This window comes from Lampris incognitus, chromosome 4 (assembly GCF_029633865.1).
Source record: "Lampris incognitus isolate fLamInc1 chromosome 4, fLamInc1.hap2, whole genome shotgun sequence".
NCBI classification, from domain to species: domain Eukaryota; kingdom Metazoa; phylum Chordata; class Actinopteri; order Lampriformes; family Lampridae; genus Lampris; species Lampris incognitus.
The window spans coordinates 53,057,954-53,074,384 of record NC_079214.1 but is presented as its reverse complement, the minus strand read 5'-3'; the positions used below and the strand labels follow the sequence as shown (position 1 = coordinate 53,074,384).

At 42.3% G+C, this 16,431-nt stretch overlaps 1 protein-coding gene across 1 annotated transcript in view; it reads right to left on the bottom strand.

The window, feature by feature from the left end:
* The window catches only part of tent4b (terminal nucleotidyltransferase 4B), a 44,293-nt gene that overhangs the window by 10,457 nt on the left and 17,405 nt on the right, over positions 1-16,431 (bottom strand). Inside the window, exons 2-6 of the mRNA XM_056278295.1 lie at positions 8,434-8,557; positions 4,396-4,442; positions 2,868-2,988; positions 2,421-2,528; positions 1,785-1,913 (exon numbers count right to left, since the gene is read on the bottom strand). Coding sequence (XP_056134270.1) covers positions 1,785-1,913; positions 2,421-2,528; positions 2,868-2,988; positions 4,396-4,442; positions 8,434-8,557 — 529 coding nt within the window. The remainder of the gene's footprint in view (positions 1-1,784; positions 1,914-2,420; positions 2,529-2,867; positions 2,989-4,395; positions 4,443-8,433; positions 8,558-16,431) is intronic.

Below are 16,431 nucleotides of genomic sequence, written 5' to 3'. Positions count from 1 at the left end.
AGACAGAGTTCCTCATTTTAAGATATTGCTTTAACCCTCCATACATTAGTTTTTCAGCTAAGCAGTGTCCCCCTCTATACCTGGGACTGGGAAGTCTGTAGATCCATACTTAAATATTGGGTATTTGGTGGACTGTAACTCTTCTCCACAGTGATTTTAAATCAGTGAAAAAAAAGTCATGTCAGTGTATATAAATATCTCCTGCCTTCCTCTAATTTAGAGATACAGGACACCTTCATGGCTGAAGTGGGTTAAATAGGTCATATAAATTAAAGATCACAGCTTCTGCCTGGATTTTCCCCGTTTATTTATGTATTTTTTAAAATTAAAATAGTATATTCTTATAAGTGGCCATCTCAAAGAATCGGCTGCATTCTTTTTCAGCAAATGCTTGCCAGGAGTCATTTCAAAACCGCTAACTACCTTTGTTTGCCATGACACCACAACACAGAGCGTTTGTTCAGCCTGTCATCTCCGGTAGACCAACCGCTGCTGGATCCAGTTAAACCATCACTACTTTTACAACGCTTGGGATTTTTGGCAGGAATGTCACCACAGAAACATTTGTACTTCTCTGTATAACTGCAAATTCAAGGGCTTTCATCAGTGGGCCGAAAGGCTGGATTGTCATTGTAAGACCTTGTTTGGCCAAAAATGGTAACTTAAAACATTTATTCAGAGAACAGAAGAGAGACTTTATTCGTCTAACAGCTACAGACTGGAACACACACACACACACACATGTATGAAGGGAGTGGTGGGTGAAGAAATGTTCCTTCTGCATTTTTCCCCATCCTGCTGTCCTTCCTCCAGGAACAGCCAGGAGCAGTGGGCAGCCCTTTTCTTTGGTACCCACAGTTCCAGGTGGACATCCATGTCATGGTAAGGGCAGGACAGAAGAGTGTTCGGCATGTTTTTATTGGGGTTCTTTTGATGTTGGAAGAAGCCCATGTGAGCATGGGGAGAAATGCAAACTCCACACAGGAAGACCCCTAATCGGGGGACATTACAACTGAGCACGGGGCAAATATGCAGAATACACACAGCCAGCCACTGCACACCAACAGGCCTGGGGAGAACATGCAACTCCCCCACTGCCAACCCCGCCACAGGCGGGAATCAAACTCGGGGCTTTACTGCTCTGAGGCAGCAGTGCAAACACCGCGCCACCAAGCCACAAAGTGACAATTCAAGAGAGAATCTTCAGAATTTCCACTTTAATGTTTTGCTCACTTTAACAAAACATTTTAGATTTGGCAGTCTAAGTGTGGAAGCGATCCTTGACAATAAACTGGACTGTTTTCGGAAAAACACAGTGCACCGTAAATAGTCAGTGCTCTCAGTCATAGGGTCACTCTCCCAGGGAGCTGTGAGCACACTGTGATCAAAGCAGACTTATCAAATGTTTAAAATGAAAGGGATCAAGCTAAACTTGCTTCCAAGCAAGTTTACACAATTTACAACAGGCTTAGGATTTACATACATGGGGGATTAATGGTTTATTTATGGAGCTTGACAATAATCCACTAAATCTTTTCATCCTCTGTCCTTTATAAATGCAGTCTAAATGCATGTTCATTATTCATTTTACAGTGGAACTGTAAGTCTCTTTATAAAATGAGAAACTGAAAATAACACATTTTACCATGTTCTATGTCTTTCCTCTCATTGCTTATGTGATTACAGCAATTAAAGGTTTCGTTAACTACAAAAAGTCCCCATTTTATCCCTTGTTAAGTGTACAAACCAAGTGTCTGGTGTTCAGAAGGAAGAGTGTGTCTGACCTGCAGGAAGCTAACAGCCATGAGGAACAGGCTGTAGGAGCCAATGCCTCCAGTGAAGACTTCATTGAGATCCCTCTGCAACAGGAACTGCTTCAACACCAACACCAGGTAAGGCAGTACAGGATACTTCTATCAGAGGGAGTAGGTAACAGTCAGTGAGGGTCGATAGCGCCCTCTAGTGCAAATAAGTTTGGTTTTTTTTTAAAATTTAATTTAATTTTTTTTCCCTAATCTGAGCAGTTGTGAGTATTCATGGGCCCTGTAAAGAAGTTATGGCCAGGATTTTCAGGTTGTCAAATTGACTTTCAAAGCACAATGGGCTTCTATAATCATCGGCTTGGGTGCATCTCTGGTCATCCATTACACCAGCTGTGTATTTGTACAGTTCATGTACTTGCAGCTCATGAGCTCAAACTTCAAGATGTACAAGCAAGAAAATATTACTTTTTATACTTTTTAGTGCTAGTATATCTAAGACCATACTTAATCCATCCAAATCCAAATCAGGAACACTACCCTTTACAAATAAACAACACTGCCGACTGTAATGAATCTGAAGTAAAGATGGAGCCACCTTTTCAATTTCTCACAAAAGATGAGCTCATTTCTTACTAGTGTATGCTGTGGGCTGTGTACCTCTTTGAATTCTTTGATGAGCCGGGCGGCTTTGACACCACTCTTCACGTTGAAGCTAATGTCCACTTTGACCTCGGTGAAGGAGTCAGTTAGCTTGATAATGGGGACCTGGGGACACAAACCGTGAGACATAAAGGGGTGTTGACGATGCACAGGGATCGACAGCCATCACTCACAGCTTTCCCGCACCCACCTGACACCAGACGAGTAACAACAACATTATGCAAAAAAGAAATGTGAAGGCAACGTTGCTACACTTTGCAGAATACATGGCCAAATCCACTTTTAAGGTAAAAAAACAAAAAAACAAAAACAAAACAACAACGCAATATGGGATTGTCAATATAATATAGCTCTGACAGTCTCATACACGTAACTTATTACAATCTATTATACTTAATGCAATGCTCATTCCCTGCCCTGACAACTGGCTGGACACAGTCGTACCGTGGCCTTGTCCAGCACTTTGATAGAGTTCTCATCAGCGACGTTTCTCTTCCGGAGCGCCTCTTCCAGTGTCCAGAGGGGAAGTGTCTCCCACTTCCCAAAAACCACCAGGTCGATGTCGCTGGAGGAGAGGAGAGACCGAACAGCAGAGGGAGACAGCAGGTATGGAGGGAAAATGGGGCGGGAAGAAGATAGGCCAAAAGGAGAGGGCGGTGATGAATGAAGGAGGAGAGACAGGTGGAGAGGGGTGTGTGTGTGTGTGTGTGTGTGTGTGTGTGTGTGTCTCTGTGTGTGTCTGTGTGTGTCTGTGTGTGTCTCTCAAGTCAAGGCACTACATCCCATCAAAAAGCGCTTAATCCGAGTCTACTATGGAAAACAATATCTCTTATTTTATTTGATGCTGCTTCCTACACCGGGCCCATGCTGGCAGGTGGCTAGGCCCCGTCGCACAGCCCGCTCAGACTTACTGTCTTTTTATACGGCACGTGTCTATTATTAGTCTACAGTATGCGTGGGTGTAGAAAAACCCTGCTGATTCCAAATAGCTGATTTCAGCCCATGATTATCAAGATTTCCAGTAATTATTTCAATATTACTTCGACATTTAATTGTGACTTTTTTGAGCAGTAAATTTCAACTCTCAGTCCAGAAGTATAACCAAGCTACCAAGAGGCAAGCTGAACAGGCAGGTGGATAGACCTTGTCCTCTAGTGCAAATGTAAAAAAAAAGTTTTCAGTGATTTCACATTGTTGGTAATATACAAAATAAGTTAAGACAAGGACATCATTAATGAGTTAATGAACTGTTCACAATTTTTTTTTAATGTGCGTTAAAAAGGATCCATTCACAAAGTGAAGATCGTTACGGGTACCTCTGACGTGCTGCTTACATGTTGTGACCATTGTGGACCTAGTGGCCTTTCTCACACATGCACACACGCACGCACGCACGCACACACGCACGCACGCACGCACACACACACACACACACACACACAGACTCACTCGCCTTTGCAAACATACACATAAACAAACACACGTGCATGTACACGTACACACACACAAGGCGCGTGCGCGCACACACACACACACACATACATACACACTCTTACTTTTGAGCATTACGTGCACATGGCTTAGTTCTGCTAATCTGCCTTACTCTGTACAGTGTCAAGAGTCCAGTAACCCAGGTGACGCGTGTGTCCACAGTGTGTGTGTGTGGGTTGGTGTGGGGTTTTTTTTGTACACGTGTGACTGGGTGTTCATTACACAGCTTGGACCCTCTCTCAGAATTAAATCTGAAAGTAGCTCAGGATTAGCGCAACAAAAATTACTGAATCCTTAATCCCAAAAACAAAGGCTAAGAATGAATCAGGGTTGAGACACACTTATTTCTCCAAAACGCCGTTAAATTGCTTTTGTTTAAGAGACCAATTCACACTCGCAGTTGAGTGGAGATGAAGAGGGCAAATGAGTGCTAAAAAAATGACTGTACATCTAAAACAGGTTGGACATTCACACAGCTTACCTTGTCGGCAGATAAAGACCAGTACTAAAACTCCCAAACACTTGGACCTGGAGAGGTGGGACACACACACACACACAAACACAGAACATAAATGCTTTAACAATAAATTAGAATTTTTGCACATTTATCATAGATCTAACACAGAGTTTGAGGACATGTGGAGGTAGCTACAATGTCACATAGCTATAAAAGCTAAGACTAAGTAATAAGAGGTGATTTATATGAAGAAAAAAAAAGGATCTTCTGACATCATCCCTGATACTTTGCTCAAACAAACTTGCTGTCCTCTCAAGAAATCGCCTAGCCTGTCAACTTGGGGGCCCCTGTCAATGGTGAGCTGTGCTGTGACACCCGCCGAGCTCAGCATCCAGGCATCCCTGATTGACTTTCCCACGCTAAGCATTTCTCTGCTGTGAGTTTCGCTGTTTAAAAACCAGTTCCTCAAGTAGCAAAGTCATGTCTTGACAACAACGCTTAATGTGTTTTATTAGACACCAAGCACATGCATGGCAAACAAGACCTGACACAACTAATTGGCAGTGTTGAGGCTCAAGGGATTGTATCCATATTACACATTGTGGAGTAAGAACGTGTGTGTTTTTGTTGTGCCCATCTCTGTTGGATGCATGTGAGTGTTTCATCAGAGACATCAGAATGCAGGGAGCAGCCTCCCTGGAACCCCTACCGTACTCGGTGAGATGTTGTGGAGGTATGGAGCGGTGGTGGTGGTGGGAGCTGGGACTTATTGGGTACAAGACTAGTCTCTTTAACCACTAAACCACTGACCTCTAAAACCCGAATCTCATAAAACATGTCAGCTTCGTTGTTGTCATTCGGGTCAAGGTGCAGAGCATAGGCTGGTGTCCGAGAGCATGGAAATAGCATTAAGCCTCAAACCTGCCCTTACTCCCTTAATCACCCTGCTGCCCCCGACCTCCCGCTTCTATCAGGAGTAGGAACCTTTCAATCAGCTTACCCCCCAGCATGCGACTGGGCTGGACACTGGAGACGTGTTTGTGAATGAACAAACAGACCTGACAGAGGCAATGTAACCACACAGGGCATGGAGGTGAGGAGTGAGCCATGTTGTTGGCACTAACCGATGGAAATATTTATTTAAACAGCAGAAGGTTGGAGCCTGTTGGTCAACCAGAAGACTTTGGCTTTGACGTCAGAAGCAATTCAGCGATGCTTAGGTTCTCTTTCATGAGTCTTAACAAAACGTGAAACTGACCTTAGGAGACTTCCATAGACACCTAGTGAGTTCACCTTGCTGTTAAGTAGCTGACTGCAGATAAACTTCACTGCTGAGAGGGTCATCTGTCTGTTGCCTGTCTAACTGTTTAAGCTGGTCAATCAGAAACAATGGGTATTAACGAGCTTCCTGTACACGTCACTCAAGCCACGATGGAAAAGTGTGAGGTTTTGTCCTTTTTTTCCCCTCTAATTTCTAAAGTTGTCAGGCTAAGTGGACACAACCTCAAACACATAGCTCTACATCTCAAAGTCTGTGGGGATAATGACATTCAGTCTGAGGTGGATGAATACAAAACCAAGGCAAAAAACTGAACAGCAGCAACAACAGTAGAAGACAGCAATTTCTATTAGTGGCTTGTGCTCACAGGTCGTTGAACATACAGCCTGACTTTGATTGTAAATAAGGTTAAAGAGAGCTTGATGTTCCCTAAACCCTGAAGGGTTGATACTGAATGGTTGAGAGGTTGCGAGGATATAAAACCTCGATATTCAGCAAAAATTATCCTGCATCAGTTGGGCCAGTTAAGAAAATCCATCAGAGATGTAAAGACGACTTCTCAGCATTCTGGCTCATTCTGCAAGAATCCCAGGCAGTCCGTTGTGTGGGTGAAGCCTATGCAGAATCCCATGCCAAAGCCTGCTGCCAGTTTAGTCTAGTCATGTTGTCTTGTGATAGCGGCCTTACCCAGGTACATAACACTAGCTTGTACTGCTACATGGGACAAAGCTGACACATTTGCAAGAGCCAAACAGGTTTAAGCAATATGTTTTAAAGACTACTTAGATGTCATGAAGAATTTTGATTTTTTTTTTTGTGGATATACTTTATTAATCCCCGTGGGGATTCTTCACTGCTGTTAAGCCATCCTAGCAGTGTAGCTAGGAGCGGTGGGCAGCCGTCGTGCAGCACCCAGGGACCAACTCCAGTTTGTCTTGCCATGCCTCGGTCAAGGGCACAGACAGGAGTATTGACCCTAACATGCATGTCTTTTTGATGGTGGGGGAAACCGGAGCACCCGGAGAAAATCCACTGCATACACGGGGAGAACATAAAAACTCCACACAGAGGATGACCTGGGATGAACCCCAAGGTTGGACAACCCAGGAGTTCAAACCCGGACTTTCTTGCTGTGAGGCGACAGCGCTAACAACTGGGCCTCTGTGCCGCCACACAGCTTTATAGTGTTCTGTAAAAAGCCCTTGGTAAGGGTTACCAAGTTTAAAGAATTTTGGAAATAAGGGATTTGCATATAGTTTAACTGCTTAAACTTGAAAAATCGTTACAGCTTACCCCCAACAGAAACCATGAATGACAGTTGTTTTTCTACAGGCCAAGTGGCCCAAGGTTAAAGGGACCATATCTTAACTTAACCGTTGCTGGTTCACTTATTATACAAGATTTACAGGGTTGGTTAACTTCCAAAAAGATCATATCAATATGGGTCCACGTAGTCCTGCAAAGCCAGACCCGACTTCAAAGCGTAGGGTTTGGCTGAACCCATGAGCAAAGTCAGATAACGCAACAACAGGCAAGGTTTTTCCATTTTGAAGAAACCAATGACTACTCTGGTGGACAGGACGTCAAGTGACTGACCTCCTCCAAAATAGCGTTAAATCTCAAATATATTGGTGATTTGGGGAAGTGAGTAATGGAGATGTTTCCAACAAAATTCCATCAAAAAATGTCACTGTATGTCAAAGGGTAGGATATGTCTCACCAGATTTGGTCAACACCAATCAGGGCACTACATGAGTGTCTCATACATTTTGCCAGACTGAGCTCCAAGAGTCCGGTGTCAGTCAGGCTCTAAGAAAGTTGTCATCATAGTTTCATTTTGTACATTATGCCATTATTATTATTATTAATTGTGATTAGCAATTCAATTTTGTTTATTGCTCATGTTTTTCTTTGTGGTTATTATACAAAATTAGCTGTCAAACAGATGCCTACATTATTTTGGTTTGATGTGACACTGTGGCTGCCCACTGCCCCTAGCATAGGATGGGTTAAATGCATAAAACCAATTCTGTTGTATGTATGTATGTACAATGGCAAATAATAAAGTGTCTTCTTTGAGGGTTGCACAATGAGCTCTTGCCTGCTGTTCCTTCTCCATGGCCTTTGTTTCAAGAGGAAGTACACTAGACTCAAGCGGTATCACTTCAAAATGCTTCCCCTTTTTGCTCTCTTTGAGTTATAAACTTTAGTGTGGAAAAAACATCTAATAATATTGGTTTCAGTTGAGATCACTGAATTGTAGGTTAGATAATCCTCATTATAATGCTACACATTTTGATTATCAAACTATGACTAAATCTTGAAAATTGCAATTTTGGAAACTTATAAAATATCTTTATATAATAATATACGTGATTAAATGTACAGACATTAACAAATGGGCTAACTTCAGGCTATGCACACTATTTCTTGTGATTTTGTACAACTAATGTCGCCAACTATTTCTACATACTGTCTGCTAAAAACTCTTCCATCTATAAAAAGTAATCCTGGCACTTCAATCCAAGTGTCAAACTTTTTTTTAATGTATTTACACTTGTTGAAAATCGTAATATTTATTCTGATATCTACTGTTAATTAATTTTTTATGAGTGGAATGTGATATCTAAAGTTAAGAATTAACAACTAAAAAATCTTTTGTCATGAATTAAACTTGAGCTATTTTTTTAACCTCTTGGGCTAAAGCACAAATGGAACACATCAGCTTATTTTCAGCTAGCCTCCACATTTTCTCCAGGAAATGCATTGTTTCAGATTCTTACCTCTGCGCTGGGCCAAAGGTCGTGAATCACTCCCTTGATCCTGTCAACCACCTCCAGCCTCATCTTCTCCTCCTCCGGTCGTGGCGAGATGTACTCGTAGAAGTCATTGATCTCCTCATGTAGCCTGCAATGCAAACAGAATGCAGCATTGTGGAGAGTGTGGAGGAAGGATGGAACGTAGACATACCAAGCAAGAAAACAGTGGACCAAGTGAAGGAAAACCAAACGGTGAAAGCGATTGTGCAACAAAACGCCACTTCATGCACAATTACTGTCGATGTTGCCTCTACCAGAGCATTAAATCATCCCAACTGCTGCATAGAAGCTGTTCAGAGACCAATGTTAGAAGATTTTGATTGCACTGGGCAAAGCCCAGGTGTTCATTTGAAAAACTTTGTTAATGTGAATGAGAATAGTGTTGAAAAAGAGCTTGGGTGGTTAGAAACCTTTCCTAGTTTAAAAAAAAAAAGGGGGGGGGGTTAAAACATGATCACCTCTACAAAAAGTAATTCATCGTGGAATGGCTGGCTTACCAAATCAATTTAAATGTGAGCAGCCAGCCACCACAGAAACCTGAATACAACTCCCTCGTGATACAGGTAACGTAAGAAGAGAGGCTAATGTCTTGTTCTCTTGCCCATAAAGCACTGGTGCTGAGTAGGTGACTTGTTCTCTTGCCTATAAAGCACTGGTGCTGAGTAGGTGACATGCAAAGTAATAGGAAAATTGCCCTTTTTCCTCGAGCCATGCTAAACCAAAAAAGCCAAACAGAATTCCAGTCTTGCGTAGACATGGACTGTTTTACCATCATTTTCAGCTTGTCTGTATTGTGATATTAAGGCAGTTATGTCGACTAGTGTAACCTTCATGAGGAAGATGATCAACACAATCACACAAGTCCTGGTTAATGTATCAGCCATGATGACCTTTTGCAGAAATTAGATCTCACTGATTCAACAACAGGAAATATTCTTTGAGCAAGTACATTGTGTAAGGGTGGGAAACTATTAGGGTAGCAACTAACAATTGCTACCCTAATAATTATGCATTATGCATCCATTGATTTCATTTTCAATTAACAATTTAGTCTACAAAATGTCAAAAATGGTGACAAATGTCCATCCCAGGTTCACAGCCCAAAGTGATGTCCTAAATTTGTTAACTTAGTCTGACAATCAGCCCAAAAATAACCCACAAGTTTTCATCAATTTCATAATGATATGAGAGATACGAAAGGCAAGTAAATCTTAGCATGTGCATCTGTAACAGGAAAATGTTTGGCAGTTTTATTTGAGGACAAAAACTATTAATCAACGGCGTCTCTGCTTTAGGAGCTAGTGGGGCCTGGCTCCACTAGATGTCGCCAATGCACGACATGATCAGTGTAACAAGTAATGTTTTTTTCTTCGTATCTAACATTGTTGCGCATTTATGAAAATGGTAGTGCTGTCCGATAAATCCCAGATCTCTTCCTGTACCTGTTGCATAAAGGTCAGTACTTCTCCTAGCAGTATTCGTTTGGTGAGCATGAGGCCAGCCCGTCAGCATTCGTTTAACCAAGTGAGCAGTGCGCATGTTCAACACTTTCAATACTGAGCTGTGGGGCACGATCATGTTGATCCTATGGTGAGAGCTGTAAATAAAAATAATACAATGACGTACATCAAGACGTTTAAGTAAACGTCGTTTACGGTATTGGCATTCCTACTCGGCTAGATGCAACAACACTTGACACCATGGGGCAACAGAGGTTAAATGCACTTGCTATACTATCAACTGAAAATTAATTCTTCATGGATTTGTGGACTTTGACAGAAAACTTATGGACAAGTTTGACCAGATGAAAGATCGTCGTGCATCTTTTCCTTTCAAGCAATGAACGTCACTGGTGAGCATATTTTGCAATTATTACAAGGCGTTTTATTTTGGCTGTAGGTTAAAACCCGGAAAGCAATGGGTTACCCTGCTCTGAAATGTTTCTTTGGATGTGGTATTACAGTAGCAGCCCGCAATGATTATATACAGGTAGTCCCCAGGTTACGAATGCCCGACTTACGAACACCTATTACTTACGAACCGACCTCTGTAAAGCCTATTATTTTTAAAAAAACCGAGTTACACACAAAGGTTTGTACTAACGAACAGACGGACTACTTTGCGTGATGCTCAATGCTACTTTGCGCGTTTTAGGCGGTTCGTCAGCCCAAGGGGGAACAACGCCACGCTGTCGTTGCCATTTTAAGTCAGATCGCGTAAACATTGTTGTGTGCGTTGTGTTTTGACTTAAAATTTTCACGTGTGGGCGTCCGGGTAGCGTGGTGGTCTATCTGTTGCCTACCAACACAGGGATCACCGGTCCCAATCCCCATGTTACCTCCGGCTTGGTTGGGTGTCCCTACAAACACAATTGGCCGTGCCTATGGGTGGGAAGCCGGATGTGGGTATGCGTCCTGGCCGCTGCACTAGCGCCTCCTCTGGTTGGTCAGGGCACCTGTTCGGGGGTGAGGGGGAACTGGGAAGAATAACATGATCCTTCCAAGCGCTATGTCCCCCTGGCGAAACTTGTGTCAGGTGAAAAGAAGCGGCTGGCGACTCCACATGTATCGGAGGAGATACAGTTAGGTCCGTAAGTATTTGGACGGTTACACAATATTTGCAATTTTGCCCCTTTACACCACCACAGTGGATTTGACATGAAGTATTTGAGATGTGATTGAAGAGTAGACTTTCAGCTTTAATTTAAGGGGCTGGATAAAAATATGGCATTAACTGTTCAGGAATTACAGCCATGGATATACAGGGTCACCCCATTTTCAGAGGCTCAAAAGTAATTGGACAAACAAACATAACTATGATAACAATTATATTTAATGTTTGCAGGAAAATCCTTTGCAGTAAATGACTGCCTGAAGTCTGGAACCCATCGACATCTTCAAATTCTGAGTTTCCTCCTTTGAAATGCTCTGCCAAGACTTAACAGCAGCTGCCTTCAGTTGCTCGTTGTTTGTGGGTCTTTTGGCCATTAGTTTGATCTTCAGCAAGTGAAAAGCATGCTGAATTGGGTTGAAGTCAAGCGACTGACTTAGTCACTGATGAATATTCCACTTTTCTGCCTTGAGAGACTCTTGGGTTGCTTTCTCGGCTTGTTTTATGTCATTATCCATCTGCAGTGTGAAGCGCCGTCCTCTCAGTTTTGTGACATTTGGCTAAATCTGAGCAAATGGTATATCCTTATAAACATCACAATCCATTGCTACTTCTGTCAGTAGTCACATCATCAATAAACACCAATAACAAAGTTCCACTGGCAACCATACATGCCCATTTCATAACACTACCTCCACCATGTTTGACAGATGATATGGTATGCTGAGAATCATAAGCTGTTCCTTTTGTTCTCCACACTTTTCCTCTTCCGTTCCTTCTGGTACAAGTTAATCATTGCTTCATCTGTCCAAAGAACCTTGTTCCAGAACTGGGTACGTTTTTAGATGTTTTTAAACACAGTCTAATCTGGCCTTCCTGTTCTTAAGTGACACCAGTGGTTTTCGCCTTGTTGTAAACCCTCTGTATTTATTTTCATGCAGGTGTCTCTTGATTGTAGACTTGGACAATGATACCCCTACCTCTCAAGAGTGTTTTTGACTTCACTAGATGTTGTGAATGTGTTTGTCTTCAATAGGGGAAGAATTCTGCGATCATCCACTGTAGATGTGTTCCGTGGTCTTCCAAGCCTTTTGGTGTTGCTGAGCTTGCCAGTGCATTCTTTCTTTTTAAGAATGTACCGAAATGTTGATTTGGCCCCTCCTGAAGTGTTTACTATCCATCTGATAGATTTCCTTTGCCTTTTCAGCCTAATGATGGCCTCCGTCACTTGTATTGACACCTCTATGGACTTCATGTTGAGAGTTCCGATGAACAGCTACCAAACGCAAATGTAAATGCTTGGAATGAACTCCAGACCTTCTATCTGCTTAAACTGTCATGGAATAATGATGGAAAAGGTCTTACTTGCCCATGAAACCACCTGTTCGCCAAGTGTCCAATTACTTTTGATCCTCTGAAAATGGGGTGACCATGTATAAAACTGGCTGTAATTCCTGAACGGTTAATGCAATATTTTTGTCCAACTCCTTAAATTAAAACTGAAAGTCCACACTTACATTACATATTGGTTACTTCATTTCAAATCCACTGTGGTGGTGTACAGGGGCAAAATTACAAATATTGTGTCACTGTCCAAATACTTATGGACCTAACTGTATGTGGTAGTCTGCAGCCCTGATCGGCAGAGAGGATAGAGCAGCGACCGGGACGGCTCTGAAGAGTGACGTAATTGGCCAAGTACAATTGGGGGGAGAAAGGGGGAAAACATCCACCAAAAAAAAAAAAAGAAGAAAAAGAAAAAATGTCATGTCTTTACCCTCGTAATCATGGCTTCGAAGTGTAAATCTGATGCAAGTGATGGTGATGCATCGAAGAAAAGGAAAACGATCACGATTGAAACTTAAGTGGAAATAATAAGGCGTTCATAGAGGTGAAATGCTCTCATCGTTTTTCCCCTTAGCCAATGAGGCGACTCCCGAGCAGGGTCTTGTTTCTGGTGTCAAACGGCCGGCCTCCGCCGGTCGCGACTCCCTCTGGAGACAGTGGCAGGTGGGGAGTTTGAAATGTAAGAAATGTTTCTTTAATCAAAGAAAGTTGAATCAGTTCATCTGGATACAACGTTGAATGCCGATTTTCTTACCTGGATTATTGAGCATGCATAAAAACATTTTTCTCTCATGTTTTTTTTTTACACACATTCTCTCTCAATTATTAATACTGTATTGTAGTTACATTTATTAAAAAACCCTGTAAGTTGGGTTTAATGGCGGTCTGTACAGCGTGACTGTGGCCAACAACAGCCGTGAATAAACTACGTTCAGTTCGAAGTTCTGAAGTGTTTTTTTTTAATAGCGGTGAATGCTAAAATATATACTAAGACGAACATTTGACACAATTTCTCTCTCAATAAACACTGTACTGTGGTTAGATTTATTATTATTGCTGCATTATTATATTTACGATGTTTTAGGTAAATTATAACATATATTAAGACAAACATTTCACTAAATGACGCTAGATGTGAACTGTACGCAACTCATTCGTAACCCAGGGACTACTTGTATTGCTTGACAGGGATTAAATTGGACCGGGGCTGTCCAAGGTTCAGCATTGCCACATAGCATCTTAAACATCATCTGATGCCGTTTAGCACCGGCAAAAAAAAAAAACAACCCTTCCCTCAACAATTTATTCATACCGTAACGTACATGGTCGGACCCTTTAGTCGACTGGTTAACGTTGTCGCCTGCGGTGCAAGAGATACAGGTTCGTGTCCCGGCTGTGGCGGACCCGGGCTGCCCCCCTCGAATTCGCTGCAATACATACATTTTTACTCTGCCTTTATTGTTAATGGAATACACATATTACATAATGACTATTCAAATGAATAACGATTAATTTTTTAAGTTTCAAATGACATTGTGTTATAACTTTTGCGGTCAGCGCCGAGCTGACGGTCGTATCCATCAGCGGCCGCACCCGACTCATGCGGGACCTGGTGAAGGTGCACCCCCGGAAATAATGTCCCGTCGGAGTTTTCGGTAACACTGGTGTTGTTATCATGAGTTTATTAACCGGTGATAAAATTTCCTTATCATGGCACAAGTGAGTATACCACACAATTTGTCCGATATTCCCACTAAACAATGTCTCCTCTATCATTATTGATATTTTAGCAAACTGCTGTAAACTTAAATTAACTACAAACCAATGACCATGGTCTTTCATTACCATTGTTTTTTAGTTTTCAATCAAGGTATACTCATCATATCCTCACAGCCAAGTAACTTATTTTAGCTAGATAGCTAGGGCAATAATATCAGCAGCCAGCGCCATTTTGCTAGACTTAATTTGGTGACTGTAAATTGATATGAACCATCCCGTTAATCAAGTTAGGTGGCAAGGTAGAGAGAAAAATAGGTCAGAAACTGACGGGTTTTTATAACAGAATATAAATTGCGCTGATAAAGCAAGCTGAGGCAAATGATTGATAATGGGCTATACAAATAAAATTGATTGGACTTGACATATTCTGCTTAAACAATGTTTCAATTTTACAAAATAAAGACATGCAGGTCAGGTGAATGGGCCATACTAAATTGTCCCCAGGAGTGAGAGTGTGTGTGTGTGTGTGTGTGTGTCAGCCCTGTCATGGCCTGGCGGCCTGTCCAGGGTGTCTCTCCGCCTGCTGCCCAATGACCGCTGGGATAGGCTCCAGCATCCCTGTGACCCTGAGAGCAGGATAAGCCGTTTGGGTAATGGAAAAAATATATTAACACAAGACAGTTTGCGGCAGGTTGTCTCCAATCTTTTGGTAGCAGTCATGGAAAGGTTTGTAAATTTGAAAAGGTGTTGGCAGCCTGTGTATATCTGTAAAATGTAAATCAATTCCAGATTAATGTAACTATTAAAGAGACTTCTATTCATATTACTTTGTGTTATTGTTCTATTCTTTAGTGGTAACAACACCATTGACACAGATACACAGGAGAGTGCACTTACAGAGCGTTGTCTCACCTTGTTATATTTTATTTACAGTTTGTCAAATGGAGTCCAATCAGATTTTGTAGTCAAGCACACACGAGCACTCGTGGCAACCCTGAAACCACACACACACAGCCCCCCACATAACAAATCCCAATTTAACCTTTTTGATAACTTGGATTTGTAATTTGATGCTGTATAACAAGGTAATATATCAGTTGTGTGAGATCAAACACCATTATTGCTGATGTCACTCAAATCCATCTCCACTTCCACTAACTCCTTCGCCGCATTACGTTAATGTGTTCATTCGTGATTTAATTCATTGATGAGGTGTATTTGTGTTTGGATTCATTGAGCAAGTAGGTTTGTGTGTATAGTTTCATTAACAAGTCGGATGTTACCCATACAGTTCATTGTGCCCCACCAGGCTTTCTGTGCCAGAGACGCCACTGCTATTAATCAATTAACCAAAATTATAATCCACTAACTTTTTGTCTGTCAACTAATCCATTAATCGTTTCTGGACAAGAAATTATCACCAGCTCCCAGCCAAATGTTGAGAAAGCATCGGCTGTCGCTTATGAAGGATTTTTTTTTGTTTTTTTGGTGCCCTAATTACCTGTGGGACTCCATGTTTACTTTTGGGGGGAAAACAAACCCAATCAAAAATTATGCTTTTCCCTGTTTCAATCCAAATGTCGTAAAAAGCATTTTGTGTTGATAAATTGAAACTCTGGCATCACTGTAGGAAAGCCCCATCAGAATATAACCCCAGGATTTCTTCGTAAAATAAGCCTGTTACACTGTGAGAAATAGCATCTGAATATTTGAAGGTACAATCCACAATGTGGAGCACTGCGTCAATGCAAGAGGAAACATGACAGCTCGTCATTGGGGGAAATCTTGTAAATTAAGACATGGAATTAACAGGACGTCTGGGTGGCGTAACGATCTATTCCGTTGCTTACACGGGGATTGCCGGTTCGAATCCCTGTGTTACCTCCGGCTTGGTCGGGCGTCCCTACAGACACAATTGGCCGTGTCTGTGGGTGGGAAGCCGGATGTGGGTATGTGTCCTGGTTGCTGCACTAGTGCCTCCTCTGGTCGGTCGCCTGTTCAGGGGGGAGGGGGAACTGGGGGGAATAGCGTGATCCTCCCACGCGTTACGTCCCCCTGGCGAAACTCCTCACTGTCAGGTGAAAAGAAGCAGCTGGCGACTCCACATGTATCGGAGGAGGCATGTGATAGTTTGTAGCCCTCCCCAGATCGGTGGAGCAGTGACCGGGATGGCCCGACAGACCAGAGGAGGCGCTAGTGCACCGACCAGGACACATACCCACATCCGGCTTCCCACCCACAGACACTGCGATTGTGTCTCTAGAGACGCCCGGCCAAGCTGGAGGT